General features: G+C 49.7%; 1 protein-coding gene across 4 annotated transcripts in view; it reads right to left on the reverse strand.

The window, feature by feature from the left end:
• Positions 1–21,186, reverse strand: part of NTRK3 (neurotrophic receptor tyrosine kinase 3) — a 414,880-nt gene that overhangs the window by 55,716 nt on the left and 337,978 nt on the right. For all 4 annotated transcript variants that reach the window (XM_068990813.1, XM_068990812.1, XM_068990811.1 and 1 more), the window contains one exon: positions 4,393–4,523. In XM_068990813.1, coding sequence (XP_068846914.1) covers positions 4,393–4,523 — 131 coding nt within the window. The remainder of the gene's footprint in view (positions 1–4,392; positions 4,524–21,186) is intronic.

A 21,186-nucleotide genomic window follows, 5' to 3' on the forward strand; every position in this document is an offset into this window, starting at 1 on the left:
AAATTTGTAATTGCTCCATATCCTCGTCAGCACTTTGTTTTGGCACTGCGACTTAGCCATTCTGCTTCACGCACCGTGGTATCTCATTCTGGTTCAACTTGCATTTTTCTGATGATAAATAATGCTGGACACCTTTCTCATATTCTTATCAGCTGTTTGTCAGAGGAAACTCTCTTGAGTGAGTCTGTTGCTGCTGCTGCTGCTAAGTCGCTTCAGTCGTGTCTGACTCTGTGCAACCCCATAGACGGCAGCCCACCAGGCTCCCCCGTCCCTGGGATTCTCCAGGCAAGAACACTGGAGTGGGTTGTCATTTCCTTCTCCAATGCATGAAAATGAAAAGTGAAAGTGAAGTCGCTCAGTTGTGTCCGACCCTCAGCGATCCCATGGACTGCAGCCTTCCAGGCTCCTCTGTCCATGGGGTTTTCGAGGCAAGAGTACTATTGCCTGTCAAATAACTATTTAAGGGTGGCACCACTTATTTTAAAATATCAAAAATTTCAAGCACTTCTAATGTCACTCTTCCACCACACATACATACAAATCACACTGCTTTGTTCTGCTCTGTTTCTTTCATGGACATTCCCTTGCTGTCTCCCCAACAGTCTTCAGAACAGAGACTGGGATTTCTGTTCTTTGTTTCCACCATAGCAATTGCTGGGCAAAAAAAAAAAAAAAAAATCTTGCTTTAAAAACCACAGTTGTGGGAAACCTTAATTTGGGGTTATTCTTGGATGTGTTCTTTGGATGTCCATAATTACTCTGCCTCAACCTAAGAACAGACTCAATGGGAAGGAGTCTGAAGAAAGGAGTAAAATCTAGAGAGGATGAGAAGCAGGAAGCACCATTTCCTGGCTGTTCTCCAGAGAAAATGAGCATCTTCTCCAGGGGCTGGGCACTGGGCAGCTCCATCAGGCGGCAAATGGCATAAAATCCCAGAACATTCATCTCCTCAAGGTTCCCAGACCCAAGGAGGAAAGGAAACCATTTTAAAAGGGTGAAAACAGAAACACATTTTCTGCATTACCCAGTCTGGGCACTGCCCTTTAACACCACAACACTCAGTGGGAAACGCTTCCCAGGGTTGATGACATCATTTCATTTCCTGCTCTAAGCGCAAAATTGCTCAGTTTCCTTCACCAGTCCCCAGATGAATGCTGGAACACCCAGTAGAGGAGTGTCATCCTATAAATTAAAAATTTTAGGGCAGGGTAGATTCTAAGTGTAGGGACAAGTCCACACTCCTGGTCCAAGCAGTTTAAAGACACCCTTGCTCCTCTGATCACCCCATGTCTATGGAGACACACTGAGCAAGTTTATTCATTAAGAGAGCCGGCAATAATAGGCATTAGCCTTTTCTGGGACAATACGCTAGTTTCTTATTTATCTTTTAGAGCAGAGGTCGACAGGCAATATCCATTCTTATAAAAAATAAAAATGCATTGGAAGACAGCCACCACCCCCATTTATTTATGTATGGTTTAGGCTGCTTTCCCACTACATGGGCAGAATTGAGTCGCTGTAAGGAAGCGCCTATGGTCCTCAAAGCCTACAACTTTTATTATCTGGCTTTTAGAGAAGAAGTTCAACAACCCCTATTCTAGATGGTCAATGTAAGCTTGGCAGGTCATACGTCACATGTCTGAGCACACTTGGCTACTATCAACATCAACAATAATGATGCTGGGACTTCCCTGGCGGTCCAGTGTTAGAACTCTGAACTTCCACTGCAGGGGCCACAGGTTCCGTCCCTGGTCAGGGAACTAAAATCTCACCTTCCACATGGTCAAAAATAAATAATAAATAAGTACACGAACAAAGGGCTTCCCTGGTGGCTCAGTGCTAAAGAATCTGCCTGGACCCAGCAATCCCACTGCTGGGCATACACACCGAGGAAACCAGAATTGAAAGAGACACATGTACCCCAATGTTCATCGCAGCACTGTTTATAATAGCCAGGACATGGAAACAACCTAGATGTCCATCAGCAGATGAATGGATAAGAAAGCTGTGGTACATATACACAATGGAGTATTACTCAGCCATTAAAAAGAATTCATTTGAATCAGTTCTGATGAGATGGATGAAACTGGAGCTGATTATACAGAGTGAAGTAAGCCAGAAAGAAAAACACCAATACAGTATACTAACACATATATATGGAATCTAGAAAGATGGCAATGACGACCCTGTATGCAAGACAGGAAAAAAGACACAGCTGTGTATAACAGACTTTTGGACTCAGAGGGAGAGGGAGAGGGTGGGATGATTTTGGAGAATGGCATTCTATCATGTATACTATCATGTAAGAATTGAATCGCCAGTCCATGTCTGACGCAGGATACAGCATGCTTGGGGTTGGTGCATGGGGATGACCCACTGAGATGTTATGGGGAGGGAGGTGGGAGGGGGGTTCATGTTTGGGAACACATGTAAGAATTTAAGTTTTTAAAATTAAAAAAAAAATTAAAAAAATAAAATAAAAGAGAAGAAAATGTGACTTGAAAAAAAATAAAAAATGAAGAATCTGCCTGAATGCAAGAGATGTGGGTTTGATCCCTGGGTTGGGAAGATTCCCTGGAAGAGGAAATGGAAACCCACTCCAGCATTCTAGCCTGGAAAATCTCATGGACAGAAGAGCCTGGAGGGCTACAGTCCATCGGATCGTGAAAGAGTCAGATATGACCTAGAGACTAAACAACAAAATGATCAAAAGAACCTTAAAAACAAAGTATAACGATGTTGACAAAAACAAACAGCAATGACTCATTCCTAACATTTACTGCATCCCAAGCAGTATGCGAAACATTTTTCATTTTATATAATGTAATCACAAAAATTGTAAAGAAGAGCTATTATATCACCTATTAATCAATCCTGAATATTCATTGGAAGGACTGATGCTGAAACTGAAGCTCCGATGCTTTGGCCACCTAATACAAAGAGCTGACTCATTAGAAAAGACTCTGATGCTGGGAAAGATGGAAGGCAGGAGGAGAAGGGGACAACAGAGGATGAGATAGTTGGACGGCATCACTGACTCAGTGGACATGAGTTTGAGCAGCTCCAGGAGTTGGTGATAGACAGGGAGGCCTGGTGTGCTGCAGTCCATGGGGTTGCAAAGAGTCAGACTGAACAACTAAACTGAACTGATTATACAGATAATGAAACTGAGGCTCAAAGAGATTAAACATCAAGGTCACACTGCTAATCAGTGATGGCTAGATGCCAACCCAGGCCTCTGATTCCCATGCTATGCCTGTAGCCCACACATCACTGTCTGCCTCTACAGAGGGCACTTACCCTCTGCAGACACACCGGACAGAGATCCCCGAAGCCACAGAAACATTCAGCTTCCATCAAGAGAGCAGCTTAGTCAGAGCCCTCAGTATTAAAGAGGGGCCTTTCAAGGCCCTGGCGAGAGTTCTCGTGGGGAGGGTATCTCAGCTCCCAGTCCTCTGTCCAGGGAGCAGAATTCACTCCAGCCTCAGAGGCCTGCTCACCACACCCACCCCCGCACAGCCCACTCCATGCTCCAGAGCAGGGCTTCCCAGACCCGCGGGTGCCTCAGGGAGGCCACTTGATTCTTGTCTGTGTCAATCAGGTTTAAAGATTTGTCCAACGATGACTGACAGAAGCTGGAGCAAGGGTAGGGGAGGGTAACTGGCAGTAGCAAAGTCCTTTGCCTACTGCCCCAGGCTATTGGACTCCAGCTGCAAATCTGCTCAGCTGGCTCAGCAACACAGAAACCCTGTGGTTCCTGGACCTAAGTAAGCAGCTGCCAGGAGACAGTAGCCCTCAGGCATGCTGTCCCCTGGGGGCTGAACCTGGATCCCAAGGAGGTAGCTGAGCATGTCTTCCAACCCCACCCACTCTCCTCCGTAGGCTCAGCACCCGACCCCTCCACCAGCCCACCTCCTATTCCCTGTGACGTTTGCTGCTGTGAGCAGCGGCTCTCGGGGCCTCCATGAGCGACCCACCCCTCATGCAACTGTACTCGGGAGAAATGATCAGATGACTTTCTGGGCGTGGACAGGACATCCTGTAAAGTCCCTGAGAAGGGAAGAGGGTTAGCAGGGGACAGGGGTGAGCCTAGGGCCTCCAGAATAAAACCAGGGTCCATCATGAGCTTCGCTTATCCCTCCAGCGGCACCTCGGGCACAGCCCTCCATTGTGTGTCACAGTTCGTGACCTCTGAAGCCAAAGGGTCCAGAGGAAACTTCATGAACCTTGGAGCAAGCGCATCTGATTACATTAGTTTATACCATTTTGATTGCATCTGATAACGTTCATTGAAACCATCTTCCAGAATGGAGCGAGCCTCTTTTTCCCACCCCCATGGCCAGCAGCCACACCACTCTTCCTTCCTGGGGCCCACGTCCCTCTGAGCATTACCTTCACAGCCACGAGCATCTTGTCCTTGGTGGGGCTGAGGTTGTAGCATTCGGCCAGGAAGACCTTTCCAAAGGCTCCCTCGCCCAGCTCTCTCTTCAGCACGATGTCTCTCCTTTTAATATGCTGCACGTCTGTGGGAGGGGGCAGAGGAGAGCAGCCAGGTCAGTCTCGGGTGCTCGTTTTCTCCTTAGAGGCCCAGGGGTCTGGGGAGAACAGGGGTCCAGGACAGGGAGCTCTGCCTTGGAGGCCACGGTGGGGCCAGACGAGCTCCAGCATCTTATCTTGGCTGTAAAAATGGGCAACACGCAGTGATTTGAGTCTTACCCAGAATCGAATCTTGGCTCTAGCTGACTAGCCCCGAAGCTCTCTAAACCATGGCTGCCTCGGCTGGAAACCGGGAAACCAGAGCCAGTGGTCTTTAATACCCAGGATTCAGGCATAACCAGCTATAAGTACTGAGCGCAAGAGTCCTCTGGGCATTGCACGGCTCCTGACTCAAGTGGGTCTGAGACTCGGCATCTCTGATAAACTCTCAGGTGATGTCTGCATGCTGTGGGTCCATGAGCTGTTCTGGGTGACCAAAAATTGGGTTTGAACCCTGGTTCCTCCTCCCTGCAGGTTTTGGAGCTTGGGAAAGTTATTTCAGTCCACAGCCTCAATGTCCTCACCTGTGAACAGGAATGAACACCAACACCACACACACACACACACACACACATACACAGACACACCACACTGGCTTTTGTTATGATGTCTATAATGCTCCTACAGCAAAGTGTCTGGTTCACGACAGAATCCACAAAGTGGAAGTTAAAATGATCTGGGGGGAAGCCTTTTCATGAGAATCCCTCTCCCCTGAGAGACAAAAAAAAAAAAAAAAAACGAAAGAAAGAAACCAATGAAATAAGAAAATCAAGTCCAGAGACCTCCCCAGAGCCAGGGTCTGTGTAGAGAAAGAGAAAGACTGCTACGATCTTGGCTAATTTAGCAACCTAATTAAAGTCTGTCAGCCAGGAGGAAACAGAGCTGTGACCTCAGCCCTCCCACCTATTTGGAAAGAATGCTTCGAAGGAATCATACAAGAAGTGGGCTGACGACGGGGGGAGCCAGCCAGAGATTACTCACCGACCTTTCCATTCATCGTTCAACAGGCAGAAGCCCATTAAATACCTGCATTCACTTTATGAAGAGCATTACAGAGCCAGGAAAGAGCGCTGTCTTAAATGACCTCGTCAAAAAAATGAACACTGAAGACAGAGGACCAGGGCAGACTGCCCCCCAGGGCGAGGGGACACAGGACCAGAACAGAGAGATGTGGCTCCCAGGCCTTGGTTAGCGTTTTGCTTAGCGGAGGTGGGAGGGGCGATTCTTGTTATAACAGATTGCTCAATTTTTTTTTTTTTCCTATCAGAATTCTTGGTAGCCCTGCTGTGTCCCAGATGACCTGCCCTCCGGGATCTGTGGGAGAAAGCATTGACACAGCATTTTCTTTCCTCTCAGCAAGACATCCCTGCAGGCTCCCGGGCCATGGGGTGCCTGGGGAGCTACCACATGCTGCGGGGCTTTGCCCCCATCTTTACAGAAAGGGAATTAAAAATGGGTTCCCTTTTCACACCGTTTGCTGCTATTTCCCAGCCTCTGAGGAATGGGATATTTTGGCCTTGAAGGGGAAGGCTAAGGGTCCCCCACCAAGAGAAAATGAGAGGTCAGGACCTCTCCAGGGAGACCATCTGCTCAGCGCTGCACAATCATTCCCAGGTGACTACTGATGACACACAGGTCCCAAAAGATGAGCGCCCTGGTGGGGTTAAGAGTGAAGATGGGGTGGTAATAGGATGGTAGCTTCCTAAGGCCATGCCTGCACCTCTGAACCCACAGGGGTCAGTCAGGAGTAGGAAGTCAAGGGCACCTGGATCAGGACCTGGCTCCTCCCCCACTATGGGCTTGCCCACCTCACAAAACATCTTGAGTCTCAGTTTCCTCATCTGTAAAATGGGTGAGGAGTATCATATAACCCAAGTTCCACTTACCTGCTACAGGAGCTATTATGTGCAAAGGTTTGTAAACTTTCAAGTCCTCTGAAACCATGTGTGTTTTGGTGTTTTCGTCATTACTGATGAAGGGAAAATGAGGGCCAAGTCAGGAATTGCCAACTGGTGGTTGAAATGGGGCTCGAATCCAGAACACCACGACAGGTCAGAGTGGCAAGGCCTTTTATGGAAAAGCCTTCTTTAGTCTCAGACCCCTCCCCAACCCCAGCCTCCAACAACATTGCAACAGGATGAAAATGCAATCACCTAGAAGCCTTATGAAAACTGATCACTCAGCCCTTCTTCTTGAGATTCCTATTCAGGAAGTCCAGGCTGAGGACTGAGAATTTGCCCTCTCTAACAAATTCCCAAGGTGATATTGGTACTGCTGGCTGCCCAGGACACCTCTTTGAGAACCAGCAGAAAAGGTTGACATGAGTGGAGCAAGAATTCAGCCAGCTGATGACTGATGCTCACCTTAGCAGACTGGCCTCAACAAGTTCCACACCCGCAGACATAAGTCAGGCATCACCAATCGAAGACCAGGAGGAGGCCTGCAATCCTGGACTTAACCTATATGGCCTCATCAAGCCCCCTTTCAGAGCTTCCAGCCCTCATCCTCACAGTGGAGACCATGACTCTCTAGACTCCTTACTTTCTGGACACTCCTCTACAAAGGCAGGGCTACAGTATACAATGTGTGTTCAGTTACTCAGGCATGCCAAGCTGGGGGTTGGCAGCTGCCTCAGGGTTCTTGTGCATGCTAAGCCACTTCAGTTGTGTCTGACCATCTTTGTGATCCCGTGGACTGCAGCCCGCCAAGCTCCTCTGTCCTTGGGATGTCCCAGGTGAGAATACTGGAGTGGGTTGCCATTCCTTCTCCCGGGGATCTTCCCAAGCCAGGGATCCAACTTGCATCTCTTTCGTTTCTTGAACTGCAGGTGGATTCTTGACCACTAGCACCATCTGGTAAGCCCACAGTATATATTGGGCTAGCCAAAAAGTTCATTTGCATTTTTCCATAAGATATTACAGAAAACTCAAAAGAACCATTTGGACAACCATACATTCCTGGGTCCTTAAGTCCAACTTTGAGCTGGGTGCTCTCACCAGCTTCCCACCCTCCTCCCCAGCTTCTGACTCTCGGCCACAGTGAGTCCAGAATGAGAAGGGAGAATGTCTATGGAGGCCAGGGCCCCGTTCTCCAGCTGCTGAGCCTGAGTCACGTCTCAGAACCCTCCATCTCCTCTCCCTCCCTCGGCAGCAAGAATCCCAAGCCTTGGAAGATTCAGACAAGTCTTGTGGCAGCAGTGCAGAGGGGGCCTTTCCTCAATGCTCCCTCCAAATCTCAGGAGTTAAGTGCCCAGGCTTCCCAGGTGGCGCTAGTAGTAAAGAACCCACCTGCCAATGCAGGAGACATAAGAGAACTGAGTTCGATCCCTGGGTCGGGAAGATCCCCTGGAGGAGGGAATGGCTAATCACTCCAGTATCCTTGCCTGGGAAATCTCATGGACAGAGGAGCCTGGTGGGCTACAGTTCATGGGGTCGCAAAGAGTCGGACATGACTAAAGCGACTTAGCACACACAGGCACCCCAGGGCAGCTGCCAACCCCCAGCCTCGGGAGGTCACAGGCTTGACTGCTGCAGGCCTTGAACGTGGCTGAGAGCAAGTGGCCCATGACTTGGGAACTCATCTGCCCTCTGCAACCGTGAAGCAGAAGCCACCCATGGACCAGCATGTCTGCCCCAGGTCTGCGAATGGATCTCCTTCAGAGACTTGGAAACACCCAGTGGCTCAGAACAACATTGCTGGACTCTAGTCATCTGCAGGGACAAGTATTTTGAGACCAATACTTGAGCATAGTCCACAGATGGAGTGAGGAGACCTGAGGAGGGGTAGCAGAAGGAATAGAAAATAAAAACAGACTCCATCCCACCGTAAATCCTTCCCCAAGAGAGACCCTCCCTCCAGCCGTGGGGATAAGAGCTCCACGAGGTAACGTGGGAGCTTCGGCGATGGAGAGGCTGGACTGGGGCCAAACACATAAAACTAATCACTTCCATGTGGAGAACCCTGTGTACCAACAAGACTCGAGATCCCAGAACTCTGCGCAGCTTCCTTCTCTGAACCCAAAGGGGAAGAAGACGTAGGTAAAGGGATTCATGGGTTCCCAGTCCTGTTATCTCCTCCGCATGCCATTCTCACGATAACACTGAGAGGTAGGTGTGATTGCACCCCTTTCACAGATGAAAACACGGAGGCAGGTAGGTAGCTTTTCCAAGCTGCCGGAGCTAAGACACGGCCAAAGGACTCGATCTTCTTTTTCTGGCTCCTGAGTCTGTGTGCTTTCTGTTACCTGAAGCCACCTTTCTGAGTCTTTTTCCACTTTCCCGAGAAGCTCAGTCCTCCGTCTTCCTGCTTCCTCGACTCCGGCCCGACTTCTCTTACCCTGTCCATTCCTGGATGGAAGGCAGCATTTCCCAAGGGAAAGAGTAGGAGCCCTCCTCCACCCACCCACCCCGGAGGCCCCCGGGAGAAGGGTGTAGGTGGGGAAGAGTGTGGGAGGAAAGGGCGCTGTGCGGGTCCCCAGGGAGTGGCGGGAGTGGGCCATTTCCATCTCAGACGCCCACACGGCTATTTGGACCTTTTTGGTGTGTTTATTTTTAGCTCACACTGTGCAGCTCAGAGCTGCCTCTGGTGAAGCCATCTGACCCACACGCCAAAAAGTGATGGATTTTCCTAGGAGGCAAGGGCATCAATCTCCTTTTACTGCCTGGCTGGCCGGCCCAGCAGAGTCTGGGTCACAAGGGGAGGAGGAGACCCAGGCAGGGGAGGAGGGGACCCAGGCAGGGGAGGTTGCAGGACCCAGGGAGGGGAGGAGGGGACCCAGGCAGGGGAGGAGGGGATCCAGGCAGGGGTGGATGCAGGACCCAGGGAGGGGAGGAGGGGACCCAGGCAGGGGAGGAGGGGACCCAGGGAGGGGAGGAGGGGATCCAGGCAGGGGAGGAGGGGACCCAGGCAGAGGAGGAGGGGACCCAGGCAGGGGTGGATGCAGGACCCAGGGAGGGGAGGAGGAGACCCAGGCAGGGGAGGAGGGGACCCAGGCAGGGGAGGAGGGGACCCAGGGAGGGGAGGAGGGGACCCAGGCAGGGGTGGATGCAGGACCCAGGGAGGGGAGGAGGGGACCCAGGCAGGGGTGGATGCAGGACCCAGGGAGGGGAGGAGGGGACCCAGGCAGGGGAGGAGGGGACCCAGGGAGGGGAGGAGGGGATCCAGGCAGGGGAGGAGGGGACCCAGGCAGGGGAGGAGGGGACCCAGGCAGGGGAGGAAGGGACCCAGGCAGGGGTGGATGCAGGACCCAGGGAGGGGAGAAGGAGACCCAGGCAGGGGAGGAGGGGACCCAGGCAGGGGAGGAGGGGACCCAGGCAGGGGAGGAGGGGACCCAGGCAGGGGAAGAGGGGACCCAGGCAAGGGAGGAGGGGAGAGGGGGATGCAGATCCCAGACTGTGGGAAGACCTCCCAGCCTCCAGTGCCGAGGGGGCTGCCCAAGAGAGCAAGGGGCTGGTACATAGTGAGGAGCAGTCTTGGGGAAATGGAAAGGGTTCCTGGCCACTCTGGGATGGCTCTTCCCTAATCCTTTTTCTGGGAAAATCACCAGTGGTTCCTGCAGAGCAAGCCACCTAGATAGCCTCCTGTTCCCACAGGACAGCTGGTTCATCAGAAATCCTCATCCTGTAGGGACTTCCCTGGTGGTTCAGTGGCTAAGACTCTGCACTCCCAATGCAGGGGACCCGGGGCTCGATCCCTGGTCAGGGAACAAGATCCCACTTGCTGCAACAGCTAAAGATTCAGTGTGCCACAACAAAGATCCCATGTACTGCAGCTAAGACCTTGCTCAGCCAAAAGGAAACTATAAGCAAGGTGAAAAGACAGCCTTTGGAATGGGAGAAAATAATAGCAAATGAAGCAACTAATCTCAAAAATATACAAGCAACTTATGCAGCTCAAGTCCAGAAAAATAAATGACCCAATCAAAAAATGGGCCAAAGAACTAAATAGACATTTCTCCAAAGAAGACATACAGATGGCTAACAAACACATGAAAAGATGCTCAACATCACTCATTATCAGAGAAATGCAAATCAAAACCACAATGAGGTACCATTTCACACCAGTCAGAATGGCAGTGATCCAAAAGTCTACAAGCAATAAATGCTGGAGAGGGTGTGAAGAAAAGGGAACCCTGTTACACTCTTGGTGGGAATGCAAATTAGTACAGCCACTATGGAGAACAGTGTGGAGATTCCTTAAAAAATTGCAAGAACTGCCTTATGACCCAGCAATCCCACTGCTGGGCATACACACCGAGGAAACCAGAATTGAAAGAGACACATGTACCCCAATGTTCATCACAGCACTGTTTATAATAGCCAGGACATGGAAGCAACCTAGATGTCCATCAGCAGATGAATGGATAAGAAAGCTGTGGTACATATACACCATGGAGTATTACTCAGCCATTAAAAAGAATACATTTGAATCAGTTCTAATGAGGTGGATGAAACTGGAGCCTATTATACAGAGTGAAGTAAGCCAGAAAGAAAAACACCAATACAGTATACTAACGCATATATATGGAATTTAGAAAGATGGTAATGATAACCCTGTATGTGAGACAGCAAAAGAGACACAGATATGTAGAGTGGACTTTTAGACTCTGTGGGAAAAGGAGAGTGGGATGATTTGGGAGAATGGCATTGAAACATGTATACTATCAGGTAAGAAACGAACTGCCAGTCTATGTTCGATACAGGATACAGGATGCTTGGGGCTGGTGCACAGGGATGATCCAGAGAGATGATATGGGGAGGGAGGTGGGAGGGGGGTTCAGGATTGGGAACTCATGTACACCCGTGGCTGATTCATGTCAATGTATGGCAAAACCAATACAGTATTGTAAAGTAAAATAAAGTAAAAATAAAAAATTTAATAAATAAATAAATAAATAATAAAAATAATGGTAGCTACATGTCATTATGTGTGCATCCTAAGTCACTTCAGTCATGTCCAACTCTTTGCAACCTATGGACTGTAACCTGCCAGTCTCCTCTGTCCATGGGATTCTCCAGGCAAGAATACTGAAGTGAGTTGCCAAGACCTCCTCCAGGGGATCTTCCTGACTCAGGGATTGAACCCACATCTCTTACATCTCCTGCATTGGCAGGCAGGTTCTTTACCACTGTGCCACCTGGAAAGCCCATATGTAGAATGGGAACCTCAATATCTACTTGGCAGAGTTGTTGAGGGAACTAATTTAATAAAATTTAAGTCAAAGAGACAATAGAAAATACCTGAAACCTATAGGACATTTCACAAAGGAACTTTTCCTTCCTTTCTGCAAGATTTTGCTTTCAACAAAGAGCTCAGTCTACCTGTGAACAAAATAGTGGCTTGGAAAGAAACTTGGAAAGCGTGGTGATATTCTGAAATAAAATGGCATGAGTTTGCACGGGGGTGGGGGGGAGAGCCAGCGGTGATCAGGGAGTCACTGGCAGCCGTCAATCTGAACAAGCCACCACTATGTCCAACCCCTTCTTCCTTCAGGTCCAAAATAGTTTGCTCAAAGAGGTTTGTCAAACGATGGAATAAAGACATCAAAGGCAGTGACAGCCACCTACTAAAGATTGCTATTGATCCATAGAGAAAAACCAGATTTCCCAGGGTCAGTAGTTATAAATAATGGTGATCCTGACTCTGCTCTACATCAACAGTAAAGTCAGTCCCCCAAAGCCACATGCTCCCTCGGTCAGACTCAAAATGTCTTAAGAGAAATTCGTTGGCCAACTGGATGCTTTGGTTAATTACTGTCCTAGGAAGCCAGGTGTGTATGCCGTGCAGACATTGTCCTTCCCTGAAGGCTGTCACCTAGGGGACACAGAAGCGGCACCCTCAGGGGTGCCCATAAGTTCCCTTAGCTGAGCGCTGATGGATTTTCTAACCACCCTGCATTCCCTTCTCCCTTGGCCCATTGTAATACTGAGTTCCCAATTGGTTCCTGAGCTTCCTAGGTGGCTCAGTGCTGAAGAATCTGCCTTCCAATGCAGGAGAGGTGGATTTGATCCCTGGGTTGGGAAGGTCCTCTGAAGAAGGAAATGGCAACCCACTCCAGTATTCTTGCCTGGGGAATCCCATGGACAGAAGAGGCTGGTGGGCTACAGTCAATGGGGTCGCAGAGTCAGATATGGCTTAGCAACTAAAATCACAATAATAACAACAATTGGTTCCTCGGCTCTGTGCTAAAGCCTCTCAGATCTTCCCCATCGATTCCATCTCGCTCTGCCCTTGTCCCTTTTAGCTCACTGTCATCCCCTGTGCCCTTATTAATAATGAAAATGCCATGGGCTGAGTAGTCATTCCACAGCTGGGCACCATGCTAAGTAACACTCGAGATGCCTTGTCTCTTCTTCACAGGTCTCTTAAACATAGTACATTGCTCCCCAAGTGCTACCGATGAGGAAGCTGAAGCTCAAGGTGATGAAGCAATTGCCCAAGATCACCCAGCTGTTAGAAGTGACCCACTGGATTCTACACTCTGGTGCAGGTGGACCTTGCCACCAAGCCATCCTTCCGCCATTGCTCCCTTGCCCCTTTAACTGACTTCACATCTATAAGGACAGAGACGCTCTTCCACTAACACCCACTCCTGTCACCCTTGGTCGTCACCACCTGAGCTCCAGGTGGGCGGTGAGGATGCTTTCTGGAGATAAGGATCACCAAAAGTTGGAAAGCTAAGACCCTGATGCCCCACAGAAGGACAGAGGGTCTCCACAGCCTGGGTGGCTCTCGAATTACAAGGTGAGTTCTGAGAGCAGCTGTAGGCAGAGGAGGAAGGAGATTCTTGGCAGGAAAAGTCGGGGAAGAGGGAACGGGGAGAGGAAGGGCGGCTCTCTGAGAAGTGTGTGTTTTCTTTGCACTCACCAGACCCCAGGGTCTCAGGCTGCCAAAAAATGCTCAGAAGAAAACATTAATGTGATACCACACGTTTAATTACACATGAAATGGAATGTCTTTCAATGGAAAGGATAATATTCCCAGATCTCCAACTGTGGGTTTTTGAAGCAGCAGGAGGCAGATAGAAGGCCAGCTCTGCCTCTTTGAGAGGGAAAGGAGGGCAGGACCCTTGCTTTTGCTAATAGTGGGAACATCCCTTTGCCACTGCAGACCTGCCCCACCCCCTTCTCCTGGCCCCACTGCAGGCCTCTGCACGGCAGGGCAAGAGGAACTAAATTCCTACTGCAGGAGAGCATGACAGGTAAACATGTCCATAGGCAAAGCCAGACCTTTGCAGTAGGCTGCCGCCAACCCAGCCAGTTCTCCACCTGCACAGAAGGACAGAGCATGGCTGCACTGTCTCAACAACTGCTCTTGCAAAGCAATGCTGGGATGATTTACGGACTAGGAAAACAAGAGGACCTCCTGGGTCCACGTCAAGGATTTTCCAAGGGAAGACATTTCCAAGGCTAGAGAGCCAACAGAAGAACTCTGCAGAATTTCTCTTGGAGGTCTGGAAGTTTAAATTAGTCCCAGGTTACCAACCAAACAGAGGAAACAATGACTTGGAAAAGGATTCCAGGTCGAAGGAACACCATCGCTGTCTGTTGCTGTCACTACCCCTTGGTGAGGCTGACCCGAGATTGTTTGTCTAAGACGCTGATGTTTCTGCAGCCTAGCCCATATCATATCCCAAGGCTCTTCTCACCCCATGCTATTTTCAGAGTTTGATGGCTTTGCAAAGGGCCTTTGAAGGGTGCTAATGGATGTTCAAGGCAAAAGGGCAACATCCTGAACTATTGTCTTTGTAAATTGGGTCTAGCAAAGGGCCCAATATACAGTAGGTACTCACTCAATATGGAATAAATAAACGAAAGAACCAAAAAGCACCTCCAAGCCACTGCTAGAGACTTTAGCAAGAAAAACACTACCAAGAGGGAGGAAGAAGGGAAGCCGAGGGAGCAGTAAAAAGAAGAGAAAGATGAGTGAAAATCGGCAAGGATCCAGAAAGTTCCAAAGAGCAAACTTATTTCTGACCTGGCTCTAAGACTGGCCCCAGGAACCAAGATCGCACGGAACCAGGACAGTCCTGAGACCCACGTCTTACTCCTCAGTCATGGGCACGGTGGACTGCTAAACAAAGTGTCCCTGCAGGTCTGTATCCGCTGAAGCTCAACAAAAACCAGGGCACGTGTGCACCCTTAGGCTAGAGGTATCGGTCTAGGACTCCAAGACACGGTGTTCCCACTAAGACGAATAAATAAACAAGACACCCTGCTGCTTCTGGAAGCGGTGAAGAGAGAGGATCAGCAGAGGACTGTCTGTTCTGGGGCGATTTCCAGCTCACGTTTCCTGACACAAGAAGTTCAGAGATGAGGCTAAGGTTCAGATGTATTTCTGCCCCCAGGTGCTACCCCTTGGAGTTCAACCATCAGGAACTCAGACATTTTACTAACATTGCAGGGGCCCTGACATCAGCTCCCTAACCAAGACCACCCTTTCCTACCCACTTCCTTCGCCTCCATGCCGCCTTGGCTCTTCCCGTGGTGAGAAGACCCCTCTGGCTCTCATTAAGCGCGGACTGCCCGAGCCAAGAGTAAAAAGCAAGAGAACTCCCCAAGGAGAGCATCTGGAATTGAGAAGTTAGGTGCTGAAAGATGGAGCTCAGGCTCCGACTGGGAATCTGTCCCTCCAACAGCCTACCCAGCTCCCCACTTCCTCTCCCCCCGTCTAGATGTTCCCTTTCCAAAGTGATAGTGTCAAACTCTCATTCAAAATGCCCATACAAGGGGTTCCTTCCACATCTCAGTCTCCGCAGAGGCCCTTCTCTTCCAATAGTTGCCCAGCGATGCTGTCTCTGCTTCTTCCCATCCCTGGCATCTAATTCTGCCCTCCTAGGTCCGTCTGGCGACATCATGATTTCTCACAGCAAACACAAAACTCAAGGTTGTGCCTTCCAGTCCTGGAGCTCTGGGCCAAGACCTAGATTTCAGGACACCACGGAGCCCTGCATTTTCACACAGGAAGTCTAGGGGTCAGCAAGCAGACATACCTATGAAAGCCTTCCTCCACAGAGGAAGGACCACAGGACCACAATGACCCATTCATGGAACAGGGATGGACGATTACCAGTACCAATAAAAACCGGAACCCTTCAGGCAGGAGGAGATGTGTGTCATCAGAGACAACAATAGATCCAAATATACAAAACAAATACCAGAGGAAGAAAGGACGTTAGTGTTACAGCAAGGGGGATGAGGAAGAGCATGGCTCCAGAACGGGGCAGGACTGGGTACAGAGTCGCGTTCAATGACACGTCTTAGCAGGCAGCGTTTGACGATTTACTAGGTCAATCTCAAGCCTCGATGTTTTCCTAAGCGAAATTAAGAAGGTGTCCGTCGCACTGAGTTGTCATGAGGAGTCAGTGAAATTATGCGTGCACAGTGAAGCGCGTTGAATGAACTCATGGCTGTGAAGGTTCACAGAGGAACAGGTCTGTTCTTTCCTTTCACCTGCCCCCCTACTCAGCCTTTCAAAGATTCTCCCCAATGATGCAGTCTCTCTGAGCCTCGATTTTCTCACCAGTAAAATGGAGACGGGGGGAAATTGCTTAGCGCATGGAGCCATGGTGTCCTTAAATGAGACGCACGCCTGCATGCTAAGTTGATTCAGTCATGTCCGACTCTTTGTGACCCCATGGACTGTAGCCTTCCAGGCTCCTCTGTCCATGGGATTCTCCAGGCAAGAATACTGGAGTGGGTTGCCATGCCCTCCTCCAGGGGATCTTCCTGATCCAGGGATTGAACCCACAACTCTTATGTCTAAGCATTGGCAGGTGGGTTATTCACCATAAGTGTCACCTGGGAAGGCTTTAAATGAGATGAGAGGTGTTAAATGTTGAAACAGTCCAGGAGGCCAAAGTAGGTGCTCAGAACAGCCTATAGTATTGGTATCCTCAGGGTAATCTTTGATCTTAGTTCTGATATTTGAGAACTCTGATAACATGGCCCAAACCCCCAGGTTTCTTCCTCATAAATTCTCAACATAAATGCATGAAATAGGTGCAACAGATGGACAGGCTGGCCGTCCACTGTCCTCTGTGCCCACTTCATGAGTTCATGCCCATGTATCTATCTATGCCCACACCATCCAAGGTACCCTTCTCCCACTAGGAGAAATCAACCTATGTCTCCAGATCAATTCTAATCCCATTTCCTCCATAAGATCTTCCCCCAAATGTCTTTTTAAAAAGATCTTTTAAAATGTCTATTCTTATTGCAAAAACATGTGCCCTGACATCACCTCTGCTTTCTTTGCTACATAATCCCAACTCACCTTGGAACAGCTCAGAGAAAACCATCTCTAAACAGACTTGCTACATCACTGGAGCAAGTAGCATTGGTAAACACCAGTATTCGATTTTGAAACATGCATAAGACATATTGGGGCATAGGATGCCAGCTGATTCACGGGCACAGGCTGGGCCCTTAGACTGCCTACCTTCACTAACTGCCAAAGCTGCTGCTGTCTGGTGGCCTAAAGATACTGCTTCTTTCTCATCCTTCCCCCCAGCAGTAAACTTCATGAAAAGACTTTAGTTTTAACACAAAGCACCCTGGGAAGTGAACAGGTAACCCAGGATGGCCATGGACCCCTTCTGAGAGCCCTGGGAAGCCCTATTTTTAGGCAGGGTCAAGTTCAACCCTGCCCAAAGCAGGGGGCAGGGCTCAGGCACCAGAGAGAAGGTGAGTTGCCCAAGAGAAGGCAGGACACCCATTCACAGCCCTGGGTATCTAGAAACCACATCCCCATGTAACCCCGAGGATCTGCTTTCAAGAAGGACTCATCTTTCCTCTTCTTTGTGCAGGGCTTGAACCGGGACCTAACTGGGACCTTACTAAACCTATGCACCTGCTCCTGGAAAGGGCTTGCACCCGGGTGGAGGGTCCAATGTCAGGCTGTCCTCCTTACCCACTGGGTAAGTTCCTGTCTTCTCCTAGCTGCTGCCATGTGGAGGGGTTTTGGTCATAAATGCCACCTGCTAATCCCCACATCCTCTCCCTCACTCCTTCCAACTCAGCTGGGCTTGGGCACACTTTCTTTTCAGCCCCATCTGCACAAAGTGCTCTTTGCTGCAGGCTCAGCACTACCCAGGCTTCCCTGGTGGCTCAGCGGTAAAGAATCCACCTGCTAACGCAGGAGATATGGGTTCGATCCCTGGGTCAGGAAGATCCCCTGGAGAAGGAAATGGCAACCCACTCCAGTATTCTTGCCTGGAGAATTTCACAGACAAGAGGAGCCTGGTGGGCTACAGTCCACGCAGTCACAAAGAGTCAGATATGACTAAGCAACTAACGAACACCACCACCACTCCCCATCCTATTAAATCTCGTCAGGCCAACCTTCTCCTGGCCTCGGGTTTTGCACCCAGCTCTTCCAGGCTCTGTTGGAGGCCCATGAAGCCCACCTCCATGACCTCAGAGGCCGTCGGGAGGCCCGAGGTATTCGCGATTGAGCCCCTTCCAAGGGGAATGCTCCCATGTCCAGCTCCCACCCCCTCAGCTAAGGCGTCCTCCAGTCACGGGCCCCCTCCCTCTCTAAGCCTCCTGTTCTGGCCCTCACTCTCTTCAGCCCTGCGTCTGATGGGGTTCAAGGTCAGAGCCCTGGGCGTGGGCAGCCTGAGCTCTGTGCAGCCAGCAGATTCGTTCCTCTCAGCCTCCGAGGCCCCGGGTCCCAGCCGCCCGTGTGGAAGCCGGCTCGCTGCGCCAGGTGCTTTCCCACCACATCCTCTGAGCTGACTTCCAAGAGCTCCCCCACGCCAGATGTTAAACGCACTGGCCGGGGGTTTCCTGGCCTGTCTCCTGAACCTCCTCCTACCCTACCATTTGCAAGAAAAAAAAAGAGATAAAGTTTAAATTTTATCTCTGGAAATCTGAGTGCCACGCCTGACCCCTGGAATCCCTCCCTGGACTTGGCAGCTCAGACTAGATCTCGTCAAGCTCACCAAGTTCCAAGTGTGCTGCCTAAAGGTATCAGCAAACCCTCAGATGGTACCTTGGATCAGAAGCCCATTCTTTCTAGTTCTTCTAGTGCCCAAGGAAATGGAGCTGGAGAGGAGCGTGGGCTTTGATCAATGTAGGTATTATTTTTTCCTTACCAATTCTTTGGAAGATTCCAGAAGGTGAGGGACTGTCAGGATTAACGTCAGCGGAAAATCAGGAGAGGAGAGACCTCACTGAATATCACAGACTGCAGACCTGTGTCGCTGACAAGTGGGCAACTCTCATTAGCTCTGGATGGCCTTGTGTGTGCTCAGTCGTGTCTGACTCTTTGCGACCCCTGCCAGGCTCCCCTGTTCATGGAATTTTCCAGGCAAGAATACTGGAGTGGGATGTCATTTCCTGTTCCAGGGGATCTTCTGGACCCAGGGATCAAAATGGCATCTCTTGCAAAGGCAAGCTGGTTCTTTATCACAAGTGTCACCTGGAAAGCCCCCTGGACACCCTTGGGTGGCCCCCAAAAGCATCAGCCTCAAGAATTCACATTAGATACACTCAGGAGCCCTGCGAGATGCCATAAGTGGACCCCAACTCCCCCTTCCCATCAGGCTAGGGGACAGTCGCCTTCTCATTTTCCATAGGAGATTTTTGCTTGATGTGGCAACATCTACACATCCTCTGTCTACTGTGGGTGCCTTCATAGGGAGTGCTGCAACCCCCCTCTCCTGATCCTCACCACTCCTTTCTGTTTCTTTGAGAATAGGGTCCTCCTAACCCTGCCCACCTGCTCCTTCTCCTTGTGGGTTATTGGTGTTCATTGCTGGCCTGCTCGTCACCACTTTGTGCAGCTGCTCTGCTCCTGTGTGACCTTTTCAGTGTGTGTGTATGTGTGTGCATGTATGTGTGTGCACGTGTGTGTGCATGTATGTGTTATGTGCACGTGTGTGCATGTGTGCATGTGTGTGCATGTATGTGTGTGCGTGCATGTGTGTGCATGTGTGTGCTTGTATGTCTGTGTGCATGTCTGTGTGTGCATGTCTGTGTGCATGTGTGCGTGTGCGTGTGTGTGCATGTATGTGTGTGCATGTGTGTGCATGTGTGTGTGTGCACTTATGTGCTTTCTTTCTGAACTAGATCTCCACTTCAGGCTCCTGAGGCAAGTGAGAAGGGCTCCTGAACCTCCATGGTGTAAGGTTCAAGCAGGGTCCAAAGACCTGGGCTTCTGTCCCCTCCTACCAGCTCTCTGAGAGGCCAGACTATGAGCAGGGCTCCCTTTGCACAGCCCCTCCTGGCTCCACTGACTGCTGGCTGAGGAATTATTTGAGATCAGATGTTTCCCACACTAGCTCTTTGACCCTTTCCCCGTATGTCTCTTCTCTGAGAACTTACCCATTTCCTCCTTTTCAGCGTAAACAAAGGACAGAAGCTGAAAGGCCAGGCAGCTATGGCCCTTTCTTGCAAATGTGTCTTTTGTCAGTTACACGTGGATGTCATCCTGTATAACTTTTCCTTATCTGTGAGATTTTGGATCAAACACACATGGATATCCAGTTACTCCAGGTCATGACTCAGGAAGAATGATTTAGGAAATCCACGTTATAAAATCAGGAAGGAATTAAATTTTGGATGGGATACCAGCAAAAAAAAAAAAAAGCTATCTGCAAAAGAGCAAAATCGCTTGATAAATGTCTCACTGAAATGAGGAAATTCCCTCAAAAAGTTTCTAGCAGATCAGTTTGATAAATCGAATTTGCTGTGCAGTGCCCATAATGACTAATTTAACATGTGTGAAAAGCTGCGTCATGCTCTTCACCTGGTACACTGTCTGTTCTGTTTTCGTTTCGTGGATGCTCAAAGTCAACAGATTAATAAATAAAACCACTTATAAATGCATTCATAAGTTCTCTGACGGCTACAATGCTCTTGAGGGGTCTGATTTTTTATATATAAATCTTTTCACTGCTGGTGCGCAATTTCCCAGGAGTGTGGGAATAGATTTCCCAGGAGTGTGGTCAGGAGAATGAACCCATGAGACAGTGCAGATTTCGGGTCCTGTGGGAGTCGAAAGGGCAAAGGATGGAGAAGCACTCCTTATGGTGGTTAGCGGCTCCCGTGTTCATTAGACACACCCAGTTCTGCTATGGACTAGCTGTGGGACACTGGACATCTTAATGAACCTCTCTGAGATGACATTCACCTGGTAAGTGGGACCCACCTTCGATGTTTGTAAACAAATGAGGTAGTACCAGTCTGTAAACCTCTTAGCACAGCACCAGGCATCTAGTGAGCACTAGACAGGACCATTTCTCCTCTCTCAGCCAAGATCGCTCAGTTTGGGCTGCCTTGCACATCCTCACTCACCCTGGCATTCATGCAACACAGAGGGATGGAGTGAAAGGTTCTCCCTTCTCTAAGAAATGCCTATTCCACCAGCCCACCTCAAACAAGGATTTGTCTGCAGAAGCCTCTGCCTGCCACTTTCAGCTGGAGAACACTAATCGCTCCAGGCCAGACACCTTCCAAAAGGGCCCTTTGCTTGACTGATGGAGGCTTTTTGTTATCTGCTGTCAGGAGGGTCTGATGACATGGAAAGGCACAAGGAAGCTGGAAGGCAGCAGCTGACTCTTGATAAGCTCACAGTAGGTAGAAATCACTTGGAGCAGCCTCTGTATTGGCTCATGGGGCGTATGCGTGGCTGAAAGGGACACAAGAC

This window comes from Capricornis sumatraensis, chromosome 19 (genome assembly GCF_032405125.1).
Source record: "Capricornis sumatraensis isolate serow.1 chromosome 19, serow.2, whole genome shotgun sequence".
NCBI classification, from domain to species: domain Eukaryota; kingdom Metazoa; phylum Chordata; class Mammalia; order Artiodactyla; family Bovidae; genus Capricornis; species Capricornis sumatraensis.